Here is a 25,332-nt window from a genome sequence, read left to right as displayed (position 1 = left end):
CATTATACTAGTGATAGTAAATAGACACATATCAGCTCCCTAGGAGGGGAGAGTTTGGATGCTGCCACAGACCCTAAGGGGTTGTCTCAATTCCCATTGTCTTTCAAAAAGTAGTTGTCTGGCAAATGGGCTCAGTGGGCAAAGTTGTGAAATATGGTTACATAGTTACATAGTTGATGAGGTTGAAAAAAGACACCAGTCCATCAAGTTCAACCTATTTTGGATCTCCTGCGATCCTGCACTTATATTTGAAATTAATCCAGAGTAAGCAACCGCCCATCTGTTTCAATTTTGAAAATCCCCCCAGACTCAATATTGCAATCCAATTTTACCCTATATCCACTACTATCCTTTATTTTAAATTAACGGTCGTATCCCTGGATACACCTTTCCGCTAAAAATTTGTCTAACCCTTTCTTAAACATATCTATTGAATCTGCCATCACAACCTTCCCTGGCAATGAATTGCATATCTTGACTGCCCTTACTGTAAAGAACCCCTTCCTTTGCTGGTTGTGAAATTTCCTCTCCTCTAACCTTAGGGGATGACCACGTGTCCTGTGTATGGTCCTTGGGGTAAAAAGTTCCCATGAAAGCTCTCTGTATTGACCCCTAATGTATTTGTACATAGTAATCATATCTCCCCTTAGACGCCTCTTTTCTACAGTAAACATGCCTAAACTGGCAAACCTTTCCTCATAACTTAATGACTCCATAACCTTTATCAATTTTGTCGCCCTTCTCTGAACCCTTTCTAGTTCCAAATTATCTTTTTTATAGAGTGGTGCCCAGAACTGTACTGCATATTCAAGATGAGGTCTTACCAACGATTTATACAGTGGCAAAATTACACTGCCTCCCTTTGCATCTATGCCCCTTTTTATGGATGCCAATACTTTGTTTGCCCTTGCAGCTGCTGCTTGACATTGAGCACTATTGCTAAGTCTACTGTCTACGAGCACTCACAAATCCTTTTCCATTATAGATTCTCCCCAATTAATTCCATTTAATTTATAGATTGCATTCTTGTTTTTGATCCCTGAATGCATAACCTTACATTTATCTGTGTTAAACCTTATATTCCATTTAGCCGCCCAATCTTCCAGTTTATTTAAGTCCTTCTGTAGAGAAGCTATATCTTACTCTGATTTTATTACCTTACAGAGTTTAGTGTCATCTGCAAAAATAGAAACTTTACTCTCTAAACCATCACCAAGGTCCATAATATATTAAAAAGGAGTGGTCCCAGCACGGAACCTTGAGGTACTCCACTTAAGACCTTTGACCAATTAGAAAATGTTCCATTTATCACAACTCTCTGTTCCCTATTCTCTAACCAGTTTTCGATCCAAGTACAAATTTTGATTTCTAGACCCAGTTCCCTTATTTTGTAAACCAACCAATGGTAGGGTAGTCAAAATCAGTTCTATGTGATTTATAGGGCAAGCGGAGCCTAAAACAACAAGGTGATGGTAAATACATTTTGGGAAATAGAATACCTATCTGAATGTTTGAAAGTTGGAATTTACCTGAGCCCATAAGTTGGCTAGTCTCCTGGAATGTCCAGGAGACTCCCAAATATTTTGGAGCAATCCCGGACTCTCTGTGACAGCAGGGTAAACTCCTGAACCTTCCCCGCTTCGTTAGTGAAGTCGGTAGGGGCGGGGCTAATCATGTCACCCTGGCCCTGCCCCCTGCTATGATAGGCTGTCATTGGTATTGTATAGCAGGGGTGGGGCCTAATGACGCGATTAGCGTGACCACGCCCCCGAGACACGGCCAACTTTGGAGATCTCCCGGTGGGGTGATCTGGAAAGTTGGCAAGTATGACTGAGCCACGTGAACCATTATATTGTTATATAATGTATTAGACGATATATCTTACAATAATTGTTCACAATCCATCCTATTGATTATATATTTAGCACTTTACCACCGCCTTGTTGTTTTAGGCTCCACTTGCCCTATAAATCACGTAAAACTGATATTGACTACCCTTCCCTATCACCATCATCAGCAGCTATTTATATAGTGCCACTAATTCCGCAGCGTTGTAGAGAGTTGAGTTTTACAAAGGTTGAGTTTTTAAAAAAAATAAATCTAAGTTATATGTTATATATTATGCTTTTACGTGTGTGTGTGAGAGGGAGGAAGGGGTTCAATCCTTGTTTACAGTTCCATTGCTTACGAGTGAACCGACTCGCACAATCGCAGAGACTGCCCAAGGAAAATGTTAAGTAATTCTTACACTCCGAGCCACTATCACTGAGGAAGCTGATTAACATTGCACAATTTTTTTTTTTGATAAATATGGACAAAAAAGGTATATTTTGATCTAAGTGATTACTACAATTCTAATAGATTGTTATATGTGTCCCTCAAACTACCAAAACTCACCTCTTTATTACAACTTACTCCACTCTCGCCTATACTACTCACAACTTCCAATCAGAGCCCCATTCGTTCCTCAGCTGTACCCTTTACCCACTATATTATAAGCTCTCTTGTCTGCATTTATTTGAATACCTTATATGGGCAGCACGGTGGCTCAGTGGTTAGCACTTCTGTCCCATAGCACTGGGGTCATGAGTTCAATTCCCGACCATGGCCTTATCTGTGTGGAGTTTATATGATCTCCCTGTGTTTGCGTGGGTTTCCTCTGGGAGTTCCGGTTTCCTCCAAAAAACAAACTAATAGGTTAATTGGCTGCTATTAAATTGACCCTGGTTTCTCTCTTATTGGTTGTATGTTAGGGCATTTAGACTGTAAGCTCCAATGGGGCAGGGACTGATGTGAGTGAGTTCTCTGTACGGCGCTGCGGAATCAGTAGCACTATATAAATAAATGGTGATGATGATGATGCATTTAGTGTAATCGAATCATTTGTGCAACTTTCTTTTAAATGGAAACCTATCTGTACTGTGAAAAAATCTTTTCGATTAACAACAACAACACCAACAACAACAACAACAACAACAACCAAACTGCTTTCTACACATATCTAAATGATAAAATCTTACACAACGTGCTTGATAGTGTGCAGGACCGATGCCAGTCTCTCCCAGCCCTCGCTCTGAATATTACATTTCTCTAAATCAAGCTTTTCCGTCTCTTTGCAGGATTTTAGGACAAAAGCCACCGATGTGCAGTCCACTGGTGTTAGATGACTGACACTACGAAATATAAAAGTTCTATTTGCCCCCACATATTCTTCCACTAGAATGCTATTCCGGGACTCAAAGAGGTAGGCAAAAATACTTAGAAACTTCCCCATATCACCACTTCTGTCCTCTTGGAAATCCACAAGAGATTTCTGTAGCCAATCGGTTACGTGGTTCAAAGCTTTAGGGTCAAAATCTCCTAAACATTTCAAAAGGGATCTGGTGGAGCCATCCAAAAAACCACAGAGAAAGCGGAGGAAGATTTCAGCACGTCCGTCCGTGTATAATTTAGATTTATCAAGCGAACTCTGCAACTTCTCAGGAGAGTAGTCCAGATAATGGACCAAAGCAGCCAAGAACTCCTGGGTGGTGAGATGTAGGAAGGAGAAGGTCACATTAAGAGATTGATCAGATTCCATCATAAAACTTGACGTGAGATGTGAGGAATTGTCCACTTTGAATGCTCCCAGATCTCGTTCATCAAATACAATGAAGTGATTCATTACTCCATGTTCTGCCATCCACCCAATAGATGTCATCATTTCCCGAGCACCACGGCTATCCTGGCAGTGATTCCACAGGATATTGCTGACAAAAGTCACAAAGAGTTGTGTCACTGTTTTGGGCAATGACGACATCAGCTGATCAGCGTTTGATGGTTGGGTTTTAAAGCACATTGATAACACTGTACAGATGATCCAGCAGTATGATGGGATATAGCAGAACGTGTATAGTGTGTCATGTTCTCTCACATGATGAAACGCCTTTTCTGACAAGACTTTATTTTGGAAAAAATGTTCAAAGTATATTAGTCTTTCTTTGGGAGAGAATCCCATGATCTCAGAAACGCGTTGAAAAATAGTTGTATCAATTGATGCCAGTTTAGATGGACGACTGGTCAATAACACTGAACAGCTCTTGAGAAGAGACTGTCTTACCAAACTAACTACAATCAACATAACGTCTTCTGTCCATTGTGTATTAGTACATAAGTGATCTGAACTGAAATCTATTGGGCAAGAACTTTCATCTAAACCATCAAATATAAAGAGCAGCTTCTCTGGATCCTGTAAGATGTTTTCAAGCTGACCCTGAAGATATGGATATTGTTGAAGGATCATCGTCTCCAAGCTGATCTTATCCAGTCTGTTGAGTTCCCGGAATTTGAAGAAGAAGACAAATGCAAATCTCTGATAGAGTTTTCCGGTCACCCAGTCATAGACAAACTTCTGCATCAGTGTGGTCTTCCCTACTCCCGGTACTCCGCTCACCATCACTACACGTGGCTCACATTGTTTTTGGCAGGACCAGCGGAACAGCTTGTTAAGGGCTATATGTTCCAACATAAGCTGTTCCTTTTTCATTCTATCCTCATGTTTTCTCCCAGTCTCTATGAGCTCATGCTGAGATCGCTGTCTGAAATGGTCGTTGGAGACGACAATCATGTCCACATAACGCTCAGAAATGTAGAAACTTTGCTGTTCATGGGTAGATCTCGGGGGTCTATGCTCCACTAGAGTCTGAGTTTTCTCTAGAAGATGTGTCTTGTGAATATCCTGAATATCTAAACATACAAAAAATAAAAACAACAATATAAAAATAAAGCTCAAGACCCAGAGTGATCAATAAACCAAATGACCGCCTCGGTTTCTATTACCAAGCTAAGTCCTGACACATGAATTGGTAAGAGACATAAACTTACTAATTGTGGTTTAATATGCAAAAAAAAATCCACAATGCTTAAGTTACAAAAACAATTAACATTGACATACAAAGACAGTGCACAATAGTTTCTTATAAACTGAAAATTATTAAACAACAGAAAAATGGTACACTCACAAATGATCAGATTTCTGTCCGCTAGGTGAGCTTGAATTTGCTGAAACACTTTTCAATTTGAAAATTGACTTACAAACGTGAAATATTTCAGCTTTACCGAACATTTTTAGGTGCCCACAACCCACCTCCCACAGTGATGTAAGCACCAAAATGCCTAGGTAAGAGCAAATAAGCATTTACAACCATATTTTATAAACACATCTTTTTTTTTTAGTCCAGAATTCTTTATACTGGCCTAACGTCATTTAAAAGATGATATTACATTCACGCAACAGGTCATAAGTTTCCCTTTATTTACAAATCAGAAATGAATCCTGCTTAGTCTTCTGTCACTCAGTGGAGATATCCTGAGATATCAAAGAGAGAGGGGTCTGTTTTGGATATTATTGATTGATATTGATACAAGCTTAAACAGAGATTCCAGGACATTTTAGCATTTACGACCTGTGCCATAAATTGATATAATGAATGATTTTTCGGCATTGCTTTTCAGTAAGTGGTTTGGGCTTTCAGTTTTCACTGTGCATGTCTGCATAGGCAAAATGAGATGGAGGGGGGGGGGGGTTCCTAGTACCTTGAAACCCCCCTCCAAGTCTGGGGCACTGTATAGTTGAGGTGGCTGGACCCTGCTCCTGCTTCACACAGCTCTGCTTGAAAAGGGAGAGTTGAGTGCACATAACAGTAGTGCATGCAGCATTGCTCATGTATAGCCACGCCCCCATGCATGCTGGTCACGCCCACTGGCAGCGTAGTGTGGAAACCCCCCTCTTCAAATCCTGCGTTTGCCCCTGGTCTGAGCCATCTACTCAGGACGGCATGTCTCCTAAGATTGGCCAGCAAAGGGGTAAGTGAAGTCTTACCCCTCCCTGCCAGTATCACTGGACAGATTTGATATCACTGCGTTTAAGCACCGATAAGATCTCATAAGGAGTCTTAGCTTTGTACCGCTGTCATCATGATTGCAGAGTACCTGAGTGATCACCTAAAGGAAAAAAGTGAGGGCTAGTCAGGAATAAACCTCATAGGGGCATTAGCCACTCATTTTAGCGTTTGCTGTGCGGACATGACAATTCTAGTTGAAAAAAAAAGGAACTATTAGAATGTTAGCGATGGCTAGATTCTTAGTTTCGCTAATATTTACTAATTGCTTTTCCAGGTATGTTCAGGGCCGGATTAACCTGAGGTCTAACTGGGCTATAGCCCAGGGGCCTCGGGCATCCAGGGGGCCCTTCAAAGTCCTCAGCAGCATTATTGATCGGTCCGGGGGCGGGGGCGCCCCCAGCCCGATCAATGCTGCTGAGCACTGTCACTGTAGTCCTCCGTCCCCGGCGCTCAGTAATCTGCTTACTGAGGAGATCTCGCGAGTGAACTCTCGCGAGATCTCCTCAGTAAGGAGCTTACAGGTAAGCGCTTGGGGGGGCCCTCACAGGGTACGGGGGGGCGCGGCGGGTGGCTCACATTGGGGGCCTCACGGGGGAATGGAGGCGCCCTTAGCCCAGGGGCCTCCATTCCCTTAATCCGGCCCTGGGTATGTTCTACAACTTTGTACATGAAATATGGAACTCAAATCGTTATAATCAAATTACTGTATAAACCATCATGATGTCATTTACTAAATATTCATTAATGTCTGTATACAAATGTCTCAGGGTTAGAAAATTCCACCATATTTAGCATAATATTTATTTACCTTTCAGTTCTGAACTCAGGTTGGGTCCATGTTCATCCAATAGTATCTTGTCCACCAGAACATCACCTTAAATGCAAGAAACAACTAATTGTAACACGTCAGTATAGCTATGGTGATAATTAAGAGTTTCAATTACAACTGCAAGACAAAAAATAGCTGTTTTGCATTGTTTAACCATTTTTAGGGTGCTTGTGACTAGTGTCTGAGCACTTTATTGTATTTAATCTTTATCTCCTGCTCTTCAATTTAAACCATTTATACCCAGTTTAGTAGTCAAACCAATTATCAGAATGTTCACAGCAGCACAAAGTATTTCATGAGATGGGTGTGCCCATTTTGTCCGTAGGCAGCGACCTTTCTACTCTTGTGATTATATTAGGGAAGGCAGCACTGCCTGTGACAAGGGCAGTGTCATGATGTGAGGAGGGGAATGGAGGCAGCAGGAAGCCACAGACTGAGAGTTATATAGTGGAAGGAGCAGGGTCCCCCTGCAACACAGAGTATATCAGAAGATGAGTGATGTGTTAGTGAGGACAGGGCTGCATGTGACAGGGGCAGTGACATGATGTGAGGAGGGGAATGGAGGCAGCAGGAAGCCACAGACTGAGAGTTATATAGTGGAAGTAGCAGGGTCCCCAGCAGCACAAAGTATATCAGGAGATGAGTGATGTGTTAGTGAGGATAGGGCTGTATGTGACAGGGGCAGTGACATGATGTGAGGAGGGGAATGGAGGTAGCAGGAGGCCACAGACTGAGAGTTATATAGTGGAAGTAGCAGGGTCCCCAGCAGCACAAAGTATATCAGGAGATGAGTGATGTGTTAGTGAGGATAGGGCTGTATGTGACAGGGGCAGTGACATGATGTGAGGAGGGGAATGGAGGTAGCAGGAGGCCACAGACTGAGAGTTATATAGTGGAAGGAGCAGGGTCCCCAGCAGCACAGAGTATATCAGGAGATGAGTGATGTGTTAGTGAGGACAGGGCTGCATGTGACAGGGGCAGTGACATGATGTGAGGAGGGGAATGGAGGCAGCAGGAAGCCACAGACTGAGAGTTATATAGTGGAAGTAGCAGGGTCCCCAGCAGCACAAAGTATATGAGGAGATGAGTGATGTGCTTCTTGTATATTGCAGCTTTAAATAGCTTAGCCATGTAACTTGTATAATTAAAGAGCAATGAATATCATATGTACAATTACACTTAAAGATGAGTATATGGTGTTTGAGAACCGGTTTTGTAATGTATCCTCGGTGGTTGAATATCATTTAGGAAGCGTGTACTGTTATTTCACCGCATCTGTGTTAAAATTGGGAGAATCATTTACTTCTTTCACAATTAACTTACTGGTTGACCATTGCCAACTACCGTTAGTAGTTTTATGGAGAAGGATAGAAACATGAAAGAAACGGTGACACTGAACTTGTTGATGAATTCACTTTCTTACAGTGGAATAATAATAAACATCATCAACATTTATTTATATGGCGCCAGCAAATTCCGTAGCGCTGTACACTTAGGAACAAAAAGTAATAAAACCAACCAAAGAATCTAAAGCTGTACTGACAGGACTGAACAGCAACGTAACTCAACACATTGTGGACAGAAATCAGTGAAAGCCAATATGAATTACCCGCTGGTATCTGCACACAATTGTCATGCACTGCGATCAGGGCCGGACTGGCCATCTGGCACTTCTGGCAAATGCCAGAAGGGCCGATGGCTATATGGGCCGGCCCGACTCCCCCTGTCTTCTTGGTGGCTGGTGGTGGCTGGTGGTGGCTGGAGGAACCAGCCACCTCTGCTGCGCGCTCCCCAGCTCCCTCCCCCGTTATGCTGTGCAGCCAGTTACACTGGTGAGTTTCCTGTCTTTTTTAATTTGTTTTTTTTTTTTACTGAAGACGGGGGAGGGGGGGGGGGGGTCGCGGGGGTGCCGCGATTTTCGGGGGGGGGGGGGGGGGGTCGTGGGGGTGCCGCGATTTTCAGGTGGTGAGAGCCAGGGAGTGCTGGGAAAGGGAGTGAGAGCCAGGGAGTGCTGGGAAAGGGAGTGAGAGCCAGGGAGTGCTGGGAAAGGGGGTGAGAGCTAGGGGGTGCTTGGAGAGGGGGTGAGAGAGCCGGAGGGGGTGCTGGGAAAGGGGATGAGAGCCAGGGGGTGCTGGGAGAGGGGGTGAGAGAGCCGAAGGGGGTGCTGGGAAAGGAGGTGAGAGAGCCGAAGGGGGTGCTGGGAAAGGGGGTGAGAGAGCCGAAGGGGGTGCTGGGAAAGGGGGTGAGAGAGCCGAAGGGGGTGCTGGGAAAGGGGGTGAGAGAGCGGAAGGGGGTGCTGGGAAAGGGGTTGAGAGCCAGGGGGTGCTGGGAAAGTGGGTGAGAGAGCCGAAGGGGGTGCTGGGAGAGGGGGTGAGAGAGCCGAAGGGGGTGCTGGGAAAGGGGGTGAGAGAGCGGAAGGGGGTGCTGGGAAAGGGGTTGAGAGCCAGGGGGTGCTGGGAGAGGGGGTGAGAGAGCCGAAGGGGGTGCTGGGAGAGGGGGTGAGAGAGCCGAAGGGGGTGCTGGGAGAGGGGGTGAGAGAGCCAGGGGGTGAGAGCCGAAGGGGGTGAGAGAGCGGAAGGGGGTGCTGGGAGAGGGGGTGAGAGAGCCAGGGGGTGCTGGGAGAGGGGGTGTGAGAGCCGAAGGGGGTGAGAGAGCGGAAGGGGGTGCTGGGAAAGGGGGTGAGAGAGCTGAAGGGGGTGCTGGGAGAGGGGGTGAGAGAGCTGAAGGGGGTGCTGGGAGAGGGGGTGAGAGAGCGGAAGGGGGTGCTGGGAAAAAGGGTGAGAGCCAGGGGGTGCTGGGAGAGGGGGTGAGAGAGCCGAAGGGGTGCTGGGAAAGGAGGTGAGAGAGCCGAAGGGGGTGAGAGAGCCAGGGTGGTAGGGGGTGCAGGAAGAGGAGTGAGAGAGCCGGGGGGTAGAGGGTGCAGGAAGACGTGCGAGAGAGCCAGGGGAGTAGGTGGTACAGGAAGATGTGTGAGAGCCAGCGGAGAAGGTGGTGCAGGGGGTTAAGTGAGAGGGACAAAGGAGAAGATGGTGCAGGGGCATAGGTAAAAGAAAGTGTAAAGAGAGAGACATCTTAAGAATGGGAATGTCAGGGATGCAGCCATCATAAAACACAAGTAGTAATGAAGAATGGAAATGCACAGAGGGGACAAGTGTTAAAAAAAATAAAAAAATCAAGCCTTCATACTCCATTCACTTATATTTTCTATACCCCCACTCCTAAATTTCTGCTTCGACCACTGCCCTCTATTCCTGCTCCCGACTGCCTGTGTGAGCTGACAGCTGCTGATCCCTCCTCGCCCAGCGCGCCCACTAGGAGAACAGAACACAGGATGCCATAATCAGGTAAGTTCATATATTTTCTCGTGTGCAATATGTTTTTAACCATCCTTTCTTGAACTGGGGACACTACAGCGTATCCAATAATGTTTAACACTATGTATTGCTCATTATTGCGCTGTAATGTTTTTTGCATATTTATCTGTACAGAGATTTTTAATTAAGAGGAAAAAACATTGCTTGTCATAAATTTTATCTGTAATTGTGTCAATATATCTATTTTTGTTTGCATTGTAAATGATGTATTAAGCTGCTCTTGGGACTCACACTCAGTATCTGATATGCTGTAGCAATTTTTATTTGTGAATGAGTTTTTATCTGAGCTTTACTAATGATTTGGGGGCACTACTATGCCATAATATGATTTGTGGGCACTTCTGCATGACCAAATATGAATTGAGGGTAATACTATGTGGCATAATATGACCTTGGGGCACTACGATGTGGCATAATATGAACTGGGCACACTACGGTGTGGCATCATATGAACTTCTGCCAAAGGCAAGTCTTTCATTGTTGAATATGATGGGAGCCTAAAGAAGTTGCTGTATCGGGGCCCAAAATTCCTCTTGTCAGCCCTGCCTGTGAGTCAAGGGGGTAGACGCCTCCAGGTAAATAATCTAAATGTTTCCTATCTAATCAAACTGATGGATCACATCCAATTATTTCTCACCCACCTCCTCTATCCCCCTTAATTTATATACTGTGTTATTTAAAATGAATAGAAAAGACGCATATCCAATTACTGTAGTAAAACAAAAATATTTTTCTCTGTCATTTTGCTGTAGATGGAAATACTTTTAATGCGGCCGTGTGGATTCAACTGATCATTCAATAGTTATGTTTTTTTAGATATATGTTAGTTTTATTTCATGTGGAATGATTCATGAAAATTCTGCCATTACTATTTAATTGAGGGAAAAGGGTACCTGTTACCTATGTGTGTAAGTACTTTGTTCGTTGTTGCTATTTTGTGGGAGATTTGAAAAAAGCAAAACATTGTTTCCTACAGTGGCGTCTGTATAATTGGTGGTATTGCTGTAGTATGGGGGGGTGTGCTGATGGCAGTGTTGTAGTGTGTTTGGTGCTAGTATTGCTAATAAGTAGGAGAGGGTATTGCTATAATGTGGGGGTGATGCCGGTTGCTGTAATGTGGGGGGTGATGCCGGTTGCTGTAATGTGGGGAGTGATGCCGGTTGATGTAATGTGGGGGGTGATGCCAGTTGCTGTAATGTGGGGGTAATGCTGGAGGCTGTAATGTGGGGGGTGATGCTAGTTGCTGTAATGTGGGGATGATTGATGTAGTATGAGTGTGTGTGGGGGGTTATTTATTGCTGTAATTTGGGTACTAATAATGTATTGTCATGGTGTTTATTGATGTAATTGGGGTGCTAATAATGTAATGTTGAGGGTCATTAGGAGAAATAAATACCCCCCCCCCCACACACACACACTCATACTACATCATGTTGTACTGCGCCAGCATCAGTGTGCAACAATATAGTGCATGGAGCCCACAACACGTGGGCCTGTGTGCTTTAAATGCCAGGGCTGATTTTTAGTCCCAGTCCGGCCCTGACTGCGATATTGTCAGAAGAGTAATGGTCAAATTAGTGCAATCCTTTCAACAATTTCAACATTTGCCATTGAAACATTTCCCAATGTACTGGGTTAATGTGTATTCAGTGCTCTTTTAAATGAAGCCAACAAAAGCAGTCAAATAAGGTCCAAATCGGCTGAAATTTAAATGACAGTGGCTCAGTGGTTAGCACTTCTGCCTCACAGCACTGGGGTCATGAGTTCAATTCCCAACCATGGCCTTATCTGTGTGGAGTTTGTATGTTCTCCCCGTGTTTGCGTGGGTTTCCTCCGAGTGCTCCGGTTTCCTCCCACACTCCAAAAACATACTGGTAGGCTAATTGGCTGCTATCAAAATTAATCCTAGTCTCTCTCTGTCTGTATGTATATTAGGGAATTTAGACTAAGCTCCAATGGGGCAGGGACTGATGTGAATGAGTTCTCTGTACAGCGCTGCGGAATTAATGGCGCTATATAAATAACTGATGATGATGAAATATATTCCCCAGCACAATAAATGCTCACTGTGTGTCTAGGTTGTGTCAAAACAGGGAGTCCCAGCCACTTGCTGCAAGAAATAAGACGATGAAATCCCACCCTGTCCGTCAAGTCAGAACGTATGTCTGTCTGTGTAGCATACCTTATGTGAGTCCACACTGTCCATGCCCAGGAACAAACTTTATGCCAATAAGCTTAATTGCATATAATTGATATCCATACGCATCTGACACTTTTGACCCCTTATGAAGTGAAAGGTGGAACAGGGAAGGTGTGTACTAATCTAGGTCATGTACTGTAAGGGCTTGTTAATGCAGATGCGGCCAAATTCAAGTCCTTTGTTCATAATAAGCACGCTTGTAGAAGATAAATGTTTAAAATGCATTGCATGCAGTGTATGCATTGAAGAGTTAATTAATTAGTTAATGTAAAATAATTAAACAAAATATATGGATTATATATGAAAAACATATTTTCTTTTAAATGTATTATATTGTTATTCTATTGTTAGCAGTTGTTATTTTATTTTATGATCAGATAAATGTTACAGGCTCTCTGATGTGACATTATTGTAAATATGCATGTGTGTATACTTCATTTTGTTATGTTTATCTATGTATGGAAAGTAATATTTACACAGAACACATTTCCAACCCTAATCAAATAGTAGCATATCTTAAACAGTTTGTTTTGAATACAGGTGGAACTATACACAAGTTGCGTGCTCTTTTTAAACAAATCTTATCAGCTTCTCACGTTACATGAAAACATAGCCCAACCGCTGGGTAGACCCATTGTCTCTGGGGTAGGTTCTCTAACTTCAAAACTTTCTACTTATATAGACACATTCTTTCAACCCATATTGGCAAAACAAACCAGCTGTTTGAAGGATACTGAATATTTGAAGCTCACTGAAGTTGTAACACAATTATGTGGGCAGCAAGGTGGCTTAGTGGTTAGCACTTCTGCCTCACAGTGCTGGGGTTATGAGTTCAATTCCCGACCATGGCCTTATCTGTGTGGAGTTTGTATGTTCTCCCCGTGTTTGCGTGGGTTTCCTCCAGGTGCTCCGGTTTTCTCACACATTACAAAAACATACTAGTAGGTTAATTGACTGCTATTAAATTGCCCTTATTCTCAATGGACAGGGGGCAGGGGGCCACCCTTGTCCATTGTCTTCAGCCTTTACCATGGAAATACATAAAGATTAAACATTGACCACAGTTTTCTTTCACGTTTTTTTTTTATTTATTTAGAGAATAACTCTTATATCTCAAAGTTAATTTTCAGATTGTGTCTCTCCCTGTCACAAGATTGCACCCCCAAAAGTTTTGCGCCCTAGGCTGCAGGCTAGACAGCCTATTGGATAATCCGGCCCAACTTCATCCACTAGACGTATTAACCGTAGTATCTCCAGATGCAACTTACTTAAATTTTATCCAACTCAGCATCGAGCCCAGAGTTATTAGACTATATTTGTGATTACATATACAGAATTATATATGGTCCACAAGACCTTCCGTTACCTCTGTGAATGATTTCATCCAGTATAGTGAGTAAATTAGGATGTGGGCGATCGGTCTTTGCAAAGTAGAGACATTTCCAGAACCCAATGACAGCTTCTCTTCCCGCTTCCAAAATATCTTGTACCAACGTCTCAGCAAATACGGAGTCACCGAGGTTTTCTTTCACTGACAGATATCGCTATAAGGAAAACAGGATCAGAATTCAATTTATGAAGAAAACAAACTTGCCACATAGTTATTTGTGACACTTAACAAATAATTATAAGAAAACATTACGGGGAGATTTACTAACCTGTGGCTTCAGCCCCTATCCTAAAGAAAATAAGTAATAGTGCCCCTATTCTAAAGTAAATAGCTAGAAGTGTTCCGACCCTACAGTAGAGAACTAGTAGAGTCCTCATCCTAAAATAAAGAACTTGTAGTGCCCCCAGTGGTAATTAAAATAACTAGCAACATGTGACTAGTAATAAAATAAATATTACACCGCTAAGCCAATCGGATAACAGTGACTGCTTCTGATTGGCGGCCTGTAAGTAGCCAGGCTCGCTGGAGCTTAACTCATTGTTTGCCCGGGAGGGCTGCGGAGACCCAGGAGGTGAGGAGCTGGGGTGGGAGGGGGCTGGAGCCTCCAGAACGAACTCAAGGGTTAGTTCACCACTCAGAGTCCTGCTTGAAGCTTTCCAGAATTGGTCTGAGGGTGTCAAATCCATGCATCGTTTCAGGAGAAGGGATCCAACATCTCCCCGATCTCCTGGGGTGGACAAGTGGGGAGGGGGGAGATTTCTCATTCGCACTTGGTCCTCCAAGTGGGGCCTCTCCGGGGAACGCCCACCCTGGACAGGAGGAGGGAAAACGGACCCTGGTCCATAGGAGTTTTTTTTACATTTCCCATATGGATTATCCATTTTCACATTGGATTACATCAGACCAAGAGAGGAATATTTTAGGCAAGTACTTAATAGGAAGTAAACATTTATCTCTAAATTATGGGGGTCATAATATTTTATTGATTAAGGCGGTGGTATCAATTTATTATTTTATACAAGGGGGCACTAATATTTATTTTATTACTAATACGGGCAATATTATTTACTTTAATTTCTACTAAGGACACTACTAGTTATTTTAATTACCACTGAGGTCACTATTAGTTATTTTAACTTGTACCGAGGACACTAGTAGTTATATAATTTACTACAGGGGCATTATTGTTTATATACTTTAGGATGGGTGCAACACTGGTGCACATTTGCACATTGGCAAAGCATGCACTATTTTTTAAGAGTATTACCCTAGTCAACACTAGTACCTACTGGGATTGGGTACCAGGAAGGGCCCAATACTGAGCAGCAAAGCGCTCTATGTGCAGGGCTCATATAATTAGTTTCGCGCCCCCCCCGCTCCCTTGAGAACGGGGTCCGGTGCTTGTAGAAATCTAATGGGTACAAAAGGCTGTTTGACATTTGGCTACACCATCTGGTTTAGCCTGAATTGCATAAAGCTTAAGGGTTTGGAATCCACAACACATTGAATTGCAGTCTGAAAACTACATCTGGTATGTGTAGTGCACATATAAGGCCTGATTCATTAAGGAAAGTAAAGCAAAAAAATGAGTAACTTTGCACCTGGGCAAAACCATGTTGTATTGAAGGGGGAGGTAAATTTAAAATGTGATGGCAGATTTAAAGTTGGGGTAGGGAATGTTCTAGATCAACTTTAAATTTTAGTGTACAAATAAGCTATCAAGTATTTATGTGTTACTTGAAAAAACAGCCAGTCTTTAACTTATGTGCAAAATAATAAACTAATTTGCACCCCTTGCATTGTAACATGGTTTTGCCCTTGAGAAAACTTATTAACATTCCCCATGTTACACTCGTCATCAGATATACATCTCAATTACTTTATATAGAACTGGCTCATGTTTGTAGACTACTCAGGGGCAATCTGGCTACATAATTCTATACTGGTCATTTGGGTACTGCATTGCAAAATTTGAAAGTATACAAGTTATCCACAATTTTAGATGGAGTACTCAAATTTAGGACAAGTGGTAAAATCCAACTCCTCCTGAAGAGAGGAAAATACACCAAATAGCAAATTAATATTTTCACCCAATCCACTGGTTTATGGTTAGATTTGGATGGCACTAAAAGTGTTCCCTGTGACAGGCAGTTACTTTGCTCCCGAACAAACCATGTTACAATACAAGGGGTGCAAATTAGTTTATTATTTTGCACATAAGTTAAAGACTGGCTTTTTTTCATCTAGCGCACAAATACTTGATAGCTTTAGTATAACGCTGAAATATAAAGTTGATCTAGGACATGTCCATCCCCCAACTATAAATCTGTCCCTACATTTTAAATTTACCTCCCCTCCAATGCAACATGGTTTTGCCAAGGTGCAAATTTACTCCTTTTTTTTGCTTTGCTTTATTTAATGACTCAGGCCTTGACTCTTTAGTAAGCGCTAAGATGCAACCATGAAGAAGCAGACACAGGTCTGTGAAATGCGTTGTATCTGTTGTAGTGGAGAAGTATTGCCATCTGTCTAATTTTTTAACATTTTTATTTTATATTTGATTATATTATGATATTTTTATATGTTTTCTTTTTCGTTTGGAACACAAATGATATAACGAAAAGAGACACTGTGATCCTGGAACCTGACAAACTTCGCACAGAATTCAGCTTTGTTGGGTCTAGCAACCACCGGTGGACATCGGTGTAAGATTGTACAAGACAATGGGAGAGTGCTTTTCATTACTAAAACGTAATCTGCTTAACACATGGAGTACACTATAAAATACATTTTGAGTCTATACTAGAGCTTCAAGGATAAAGTGCCAGAATAAACATGTTTCTGAACCAGATGAACCACAGAAGCTAGCTTGTAGGCTTCTCTCTACCTGGCTGCTGTCCTTGGCCCTATACATCTTGTCCATTGGCGCTGATTACTTACCTGTTCTATTTCCAACTACCTTTACAGAGCACATGTCACGTGCCGGACCCTCCGGCTTACTAACTGGGGTCTGGTGCACAGGACTGGTCTCCTCCATCGGGCTCCTCCTTGAAGGTGACGACCTTCTGGTGGAGCCCGTCATATTGGTTTGCAGGAGCAGGCATGCTCACTCCTATCCTTTATAATCTTCTCCTCTCCTGCAATGGACAATTACCTTCCACTCCTCTCATCCTGCTGACTATTCAAGGCACCTCTTCTGGATGTCCTGTTAGCCTGCTAGCTGCTGGATCATTTTGGCTCCTGTTTCCCTGTGTATTCCTTGTGGATCGTGGTATTCAGTTTCCTAGTGGTATCCTGCTTCTCAGCTAATCCTGGTATCCTGTATTTGTTGCTACTCTGCAGATCCCGGTATCCAGCGCCCTTTGCTTTTCAAGTAATCCTAGTATCCTATTTTCCATATCTTGGTCTCCTCTTGCCGGTGAACATTCTTTTCTCCTGTCGGTCTCATCTGTTACCCATCCGGAGAACCACGACCTGCTCGGTGTTAGCAATGAAGACCAAACCTCCTTGCGGGGGTCCGTGGCGAAAACCTCTGCATCTCCTCGGTGGGTGCATCTAAATCAGTCAGATTGTGAGGATCTTCCCACTTCTCGGTGTCCCGTAATAGCACAACTTTTGTCAAATCCTAAAAAAATGAAAATGACCTCGCCCCTGCCCCTTACAAACCAAATAAAGCACAAATTCAGTCCTCAAGAGCTAACAACAGATCATGTTTTCAGCATTTCTGTCTGTAGAGACAGTTGGGATAATTGGTGAGCCTGTACGTGATTAAAGAATTCCTGAAAACATGACATGTCGGTAGCTTTTAAGGACTGAGTTGGGGCACCTCTGATATACAGTGTTGGGCGATATGCATGATAATATGATTTTCAAATAACTGCATATTAATTATTTAAACAACATTAAAACGGTGATGTAGAGCTCTGCATAATAGATAGGATATACTACTTTGAAACACTGTTAGTTTAAAAACAAATATGAGACTTGTAGGAAAAATGAAATTCCAGTTTTGAGGTTATTGCTTTAGTTTCACTATAGCAACGTGGTTTGTAAATAGAATGTACTGGAAATTGAACAGTTTATTAGTAAATATATGGGTTCCGTACCTCCGGCTTGAGTTTAGTCCATGACTCCAACTCACTGAGGAAACGGTCCGGGTCAGACTCCACAATGTAGACAAGATCATCTTTATAATATTCATAGATCATCCTCAGTGCCGAATCTTCATATTGATAAAGACGCTCATGGAACTTCTCAGCGTCGTCTAAGTAGAGATGAGAAGAAAATAATTAATTATTACTAAGAAATAATGGTCATATAGAAATGTCCCTACATTACATATCCCTACACTGGCTTCCTGTGTCCTCCAGAATCAAATTCAAATTACTCACCCTTACCTACAAAGCCCTCACCAACACTACTCCTGCATACATCTCGAATCTCATATCAAAATACTCTCCCATCGGCCCTCTTAGATCTACCTCTGACCTGCTCCTTGTCTCGTCTCTGGTAACCACCTCTCACTTCCACCTACAAGACTTCTCCCGTGCTGCTCCCCACTTATGGAATTCCCTACCACGCTCAATCAGACTTTCCCACAGCCTTCAAATCTTTAGATGCTCTTTGAAAACCTGTCTCTTTCTTAGAGGTGACCTTATCCCCAATAACGCTATTCACACTAATGCATCCTTACAACTATCGCAATCTACACTTTAAGCCACACTCGTTCTTCTTGTTTCAGCTGTGCCCTCTTCCACATAGAATGTAAGCTCTCTAATGAGCAGGGTCCTCCGTACCCTGTGTTTTCATGTCTGCCTTTATTTTGTCTACCTTTTATGTCCTTGTTTTCTGTATGCCCTGTTTTCTGTACTGTATAGCCCTGCGGAGCACTGTGGCACCTTACAAATTAACAATAAATAATAATAATAATGTCATTGCATGGCAGCCATAAACTATAGAATGTAGTAAACCTATATATTTGTCATAGGTCGTGGTGGAAGTGGGTCGGTATTCAACTGTATAACATGGTACTACTGGTACTTCCCACTGCTCAGTCTAACTCCCCACTTGGTGATCTCCACTTGGTGATCTTCACTTGGTGAACACTTGTCACAAACAAATTTGTCTCCAATGTAGAAGCCGTAGTAGGTGGCATAATGACTGCGGTCAGAGTAAACTGCATAATTACTCATCTCTTTGCCCAGTCTCCCAATTTTCCTTCTCAAAAATATAAAGCATTGGATATTTCTGACAACTGTTGGCAAATGTGACAGTAGCACTGAGGACTGATGCCACACCAAAAGTGTGATTGCTGTTGCCATCAGCATCCTGGACCTTGTATCATCATCATCATCATCATTTATTTATATATCCTGGACCTCATCATGTCAGAGTGGTACAAACTGCTTACCCTATTTACTCCAGCCAGGGGGCAGTAAAGTATACATCCCCTCCACCATTGCCCAGCACAATTTGATCAATTGTTCATTCCCACTCTCTCATTATCTGTCCTTCTTACTAATCCACATTTATCCACATCTCTCACATGCTGCCATCATCAAATTACTCAACCTTTACTTTATCTTTTTCTCCTGTTCACTTTCACCACACTTCTCTCCAAACTCCTCTTCTCTCTCCATCGACCTATTTCGTCATTCTTTATTATTATTTCCGCCTTCACCACTTCCCTCCTCGCTAGTCTGTGTCTATGAACGGTTTTGTTTTCTGCGCCCACCACAGTCACCAGACTACATAAACAGAAATAGACCTCACAACCACAAATCCTTCTTGCATGTCCTCTTTCTCACCCTGCTCCTTCTAATGGCTGCTGGTGACACCCCGTACAATCCCAACTATCTGCTCACGCTCCTCACTCCACCCCAAATCTTTTCATTCATCCCGTACTTCCAATCCCGCCAACCTTCCCCTACATTCTCTTCCGTTCTCCTGTGCACTATGGAACACCAGGTGCTAAATGTATCAAGCTGATAGCTTTCCGGCGAGTTTGAAAAACCAATCAGATTCTAGCTATCATTGATGTAGTACATTCTACAAAATGACAGCTAGAATCTGACTGGTTGCTATAGGCAACATATCCACTTTTCAAACCCGCCGGAAAACTCTCAGCTTGATACATTTACCCCCAGATCTGTTTGTAAAAAACTTGCATCCATTCATGATCTATCAATTTATAAATCCCTCAATCTGCTTGCCATTACAGAAACCTAGCTCACCTACTTTGACACTACATGCCCTGCAGCCCTCTCCTATGGGGAACTTTCCCTCAGCCACACTCCCAGACCCAAAAACAGACAAGGTGGTGGAGTAGACATTCTACTTTCTCCAAGCTGCACCTTCCAAGTCATACCCTCTGAACCCTCCCTCTCATTCTCTTCCCTTGAAGTCTACACTATCTGTCTATTTTCTCTTCTCCACCTTCATGTTTCTGTCATTTGTCATCCCCCAGGTAGAGTTTCCCAATTCCTTGACTAATTTGCGACCTGGCTCCCTTATTTCTTGTCCTCTGACCTGCCTACACTCACACTACGCGATTTCAACGTTCCCATTGATAACCCCACTCTCTCTTCTGCTATTAAATTTATTCACTGACGTCCTCTTTGATCTTTCCCAGTGGACCTCATCTCCCACCACCTGAGATGGACACTTCCTTGACCTTGTCTACTTTGACTACTGCTCCATCTCTAGTTTCTCCAACTTTGCCTTCCCACTCTCCAACCATAAGCAATTTATCTTCAGCCTCACCTTACCTCATGTCCTCCCCCCCTGCACCAAAATCCACACTTAGATAATAACACCTAAACAAACAAATAACCTACAAATAACCCAATCCAGTTCTCATTTTCAGTAAAATAAATACTCTCTCCTATGACTGCGTTGTACGGCCCTAATCAGGTTGCCTCTTTCTACAACATAACACTCTGGCCATAGACAGTGCAGCTCCAGCTACCACATACAGTCTCTGATGATCCATGGCTGGGGTAGCCATGGCACACCAAACAGACCCGCTACCTGCAAAAGTGCTCCCGCACTGCAGAGCGCCACTGAAGGACATCTCCTTCCTGGTTTGATTTCCTCCACTATAAATTCATCCTTTCATCTTACAGCGTTGCCTTATCAATTGCCAAACAAACATACTTCCAATCTCTAAAATCCAGTTTTCTAACCCATGTCACCTCTTTGCCACCTTCAACTATTTTCTTCCCACCTGCACCCCACCCCTTCCTCATTGGGCCATGATTTTGCAACCTACTTCAAAGATAAAATCTACACTATTCAACTAGATATTCCACACACTCCAGCCACTCTACCCACCTGTACCTACTACACTCCCCAATCCACCCTTAATTCATTCTCTCCAGTAACTGTACTCATCATCTCACCCTACAACCTGTCCCCTCATTCCTATTCCCTCCCAACTTCTCCGCTCCCTCTCAAACACTGCATGCCCAACTTTGGCTCACCTCTTCAACCTGTCTCTTTCCACTCGCCCATTTCCATCCTCCTTTAAACATGTACTCATCTCACCAATTCTAAACAACCCATCTCTTGATCCAGTCCTGACGACTATACCATAGAAACACTACCCTTTTCTTACCCAACATGCTACCAAAACACTGTACCATTCTCTCATCATCTCCCATCTTGACTACTGCAACCTCCTGCTATCTAGCAGTCCTGACACCCATATATCCACACTTCAATTCATCGTTAATGATACTGCAAGACTGATCTTCCTCTCTCACGACTCCACATCTGCTGCACCACTTTGCAAATCCCTACACTGGCTCCCTTTGTCCTCCAGAATCAAAATTACTTACCCTTACCTACAAAGCCCTCAACAACACTACCCCTGCATACATCTCAAATCTCATATCAAAATACTCTCCATCCCGTCCTCTTAGATCTACCTCTGACCTGCGCCTTGTCTCAACTCTGGGAACCACCTCTCACTCCCACCTTACAAATCTACGATAATAATAATGATAATAATAGTAATAATAAGTGAGCTATTTACATAGGCTTCAGTACATTTTGGTCTACAGAAAAATGGCTGCTACTTAACTTAGCTTGACGTAACTTAGTGAATATTAGAGACATATTGTAAAATACATGTTAATTCACCTGAAAATAATGTTCTGGCAAAACTTTTTTTAGGAACTTACCCTCAGCAGAATGAACAAATAAAATACTAGGCAGGTGATTTTAATGATGTGACTGATCTATGTATGTGATATATGTAAGATGGGAATCAGTAAGGCAGGTGGGTGGCCTTGCAGACATTAGTGAAAATAAAAATAAATAGTTTCTATTCAGACCAGTTTCTGTTCAAACTGATAAAAACATGATGCTTAGATTGTGAAACAACCAGTCACACAGAAACAGTTGTTTCATTATGTGGCAAACAGATCCTAGAGATGGGGATGGTATAACGGGTACTGTGTGCAAAAACAACCCGTTGGTAGTAGTAAGTGGTCTGGCAGTGGATGATATAACCAATAAATGATTACCTTCTTTCATATTCGGTTCCTCCTCTCTTGATTGCTGGCTCTTCTTCCAGCCTGAGAAGTAGGAAACGTCTACAGCACACCCACGCAGAGGCAAGAACACGCCCACGCAGAGGCAAGAACACACCCACGCAGAGGCAGGAATACAATGGAATGTCCAGGAGAAAACACAAAACGAGATTTAAATAGATAAATAAACAATCAAATTTAGAACCCCAATGCATCAATTCTCCTTTACTAAATCATAATTAATAATTTAGATTTTTGTATGATATACCCATCCCAGGCAATTAAGATTAATACAAGTAAGTATGGAATGTAATTTAAATATCAATTTTAATATAAATTACATTTATAACTTACATTCTGGTGTATAGAATAAAATGTCTGTGCTGCAAATCTAGTTATATGTTTTAGTTTTCTAAATTATAAATTCCCCGTCAAAGACTGAGGATACAGACGTAAAAAGTGATAATATAACACCCAGGACGCCATGCTGTCATTTCTGTAACGTGCCATGGCACTTCCTAGAAACACATAGTTTTATGAATAGCATAACACAGTCAATAAATAATCAATTTGACAGCCTTAGGTATGCTGGCTCTAGTAGTCCTGCAAGCATCAGTGTACTCTAATAGTTTAGGCATGCCAGACCTTGCTGGGACCATGCACTATGTCAGGATACCTATGACATTGGGGCAGAAGCCCTGGTAATTAAGGGTTCTGGATCAGAGAGATGGATACAACCACATACAACGCCATAAAGCCACTCACAGCGGCAGTGATAACAGACTAATCAAGCCAGAAGGGAATCTCCACAAGAGAAGCAGCATTCTCTCTACAGCCAGGTATAAGTGCCGACTGATAGTGATGTCTGACAGGTATGTATGCTAGAACATGTGTTTGAATGTAAAGGAAACTATAAAAATGTTTTTTATGTACAGTTCACCTTAAGTACATCATGATTTATGTGTTCCATGGTAAAAAAAACATTTTTACATACATTTTTATTAATTATTATAGTATATATAGTTCGTAAATTAATTTTAGAAACATTTTCTGGGCGTATGCGCCCTGATGGGACTTGATATTGTACATCTGCATTGCAGTGTATACTGCATACTTGCCTACTTTGGGCAAGTTCTTTCCGGGAGGGGGCATGGCTGGAGGGCGGGAGGGGGCGGGGCGCCACCAAACACGTCATTTTGGCCTAAATGACGCAATTCACCGCGAATCGCGTCATTTTGTAATGGCAGTAGCGGGATGCGGGAGATTTGCCACCTCTCCCGGGAGTCCGTGAGACTGACCCGAATTTCAAGAGTCGCTCGGACAGTTGACAAGTATGGAATACTGTCTGTCTTTATACGCCAAATAACGTATTGGCCATATTTTGAAATCCGCTTGTGCTTGAATACGAGTCACGTACAATATTTGTAAATGTAAGTTGTGTTCACATTGCGCTCTAAGACAAACCTGTCCATAATGTTCCCAACACAAGGAACTGCCAAGGACCACACTGCAAGGCCCAACACAAAGTAAAGACAAGAAGCTGAAAGGACAGTATTAAGACAACACACCACAACGCATTCTACTTTAGAACGCCAAGACCACTACACAACATACATACATATCAACTGTAATCTTAACCCACTAGGTCTTCCTGAGACCCACATCACAAGGATCGACCACAAATGAATTAATAACCATTCTGCCAATCAATAGGCCATACCACACTGTTACACTGACATCACCAAAGTAGTAAAGCACGTGTCTCGGTACTCCTAAGTGATTTATAACAAAGGATTGGAGCCCCTATCCACACTGTAAAGCAGATAATACTAAAACACAGCTATAAAACAAAACAAACCAGTGCAGACAGCCTATACCCCCTCTAAATCTATAACATCCAGTTTGACCTATGAATTAATACAAAATATTAACATTTAATAAGTCTTTATAATACCAAAAATTCTATAAATAAATATTTGGTCCAAAAGTTCTTTAGAATAATATAGACACTAAATCTGGGCAGGTTCTGTCCAGCTCTCAGTAGTCTATTTTCCAGACAGAAGATGGAATTTATTTGCTGCTATATAAATGTGTGTAAACTTAAGGCTGTAAACCTCTCACTATCTGTTATTGGCAGCTGTGTAATCCTCTGTGACACGTGTCTGTCCCTGATCATTGTCACAGTTTCTCACTTTCATATATTTCATATATATCAGATGTTCCTGACTATCACATCATACAGTATCCTGTCTATTCCATCATATTCCTCACTATCATATCATACAGTATCCTGTCTATTCCATCATATTCCTCACTATCATATCATACAGTATCCTGTCTATTCCATCATATTCCTCACTATCATATCATACAGTATCCTGTCTATTCCATCATATTCCTCACTATCACATCATACAGTATCCTGTCTATTCCATCATATTCCTAACTATCACATCATACAGTATCCTGTCTATTCCATCATATTCCTCACTATCACATCATACAGTATCCTGTCTATTCCGTTATATTCCTCACTATCACATCATACAGTATCCTGTCTATTCCGTCATATTCCTCACTATCACATCATACAGTATCCTGTCTATTCCGTCATATTCCTCACTATCACATCATACAGTATCCTGTCTATTCCGTTATATTCCTCACTATCACATCATACAGTATCCTGTCTATTCCGTCATATTCCCTTACTATCACATCATACAGTATCCTGTCTATTCCATTATATTCCTCACTATCACATCATACAGTATCCTGTCTATTCCGTCATATTCCCTTACTATCACATCATACAGTATCCTGTCTATTCCATCATATTCCTCACTATCATATCATACAGTATCCTGTCTATTCCATCATATTCCTAACTATCACATCATACAGTATCCTGTCTATTCCATCATATTCCTCACTATCATATCATATAGTATCCTGTCTATTCCATCATATTCCTAACTATCACATCATACAGTATCCTGTCTATTCCATCATATTCCTCACTATCATATCATATAGTATCCTGTCTATTCCATCATATTCCTAACTATCACATCATACAGTATCCTGTCTATTCCATCATATTCCTAACTATCACATCATACA

General features: G+C 42.3%; 1 protein-coding gene across 2 annotated transcripts in view; it reads right to left on the bottom strand.

The window, feature by feature from the left end:
• LOC142109022 (NACHT, LRR and PYD domains-containing protein 12-like) overlaps window positions 1-25,332 on the bottom strand; it is a 63,812-nt gene that overhangs the window by 13,046 nt on the left and 25,434 nt on the right. For both annotated transcript variants that reach the window (XM_075193014.1, XM_075193015.1), the window contains 5 exons: window positions 22,204-22,272; window positions 17,782-17,939; window positions 13,652-13,829; window positions 6,691-6,756; window positions 3,021-4,725 (listed from right to left, as the gene is read on the bottom strand). In XM_075193014.1, coding sequence (XP_075049115.1) covers window positions 3,021-4,725; window positions 6,691-6,756; window positions 13,652-13,829; window positions 17,782-17,939; window positions 22,204-22,272 — 2,176 coding nt within the window. The remainder of the gene's footprint in view (window positions 1-3,020; window positions 4,726-6,690; window positions 6,757-13,651; window positions 13,830-17,781; window positions 17,940-22,203; window positions 22,273-25,332) is intronic.

The sequence above is a fragment of the Mixophyes fleayi genome, chromosome 12, assembly GCF_038048845.1.
Source record: "Mixophyes fleayi isolate aMixFle1 chromosome 12, aMixFle1.hap1, whole genome shotgun sequence".
NCBI classification, from domain to species: Eukaryota; Metazoa; Chordata; class Amphibia; order Anura; family Limnodynastidae; genus Mixophyes; species Mixophyes fleayi.
This window is presented reverse-complemented; position numbering and strand designations above follow the sequence as displayed.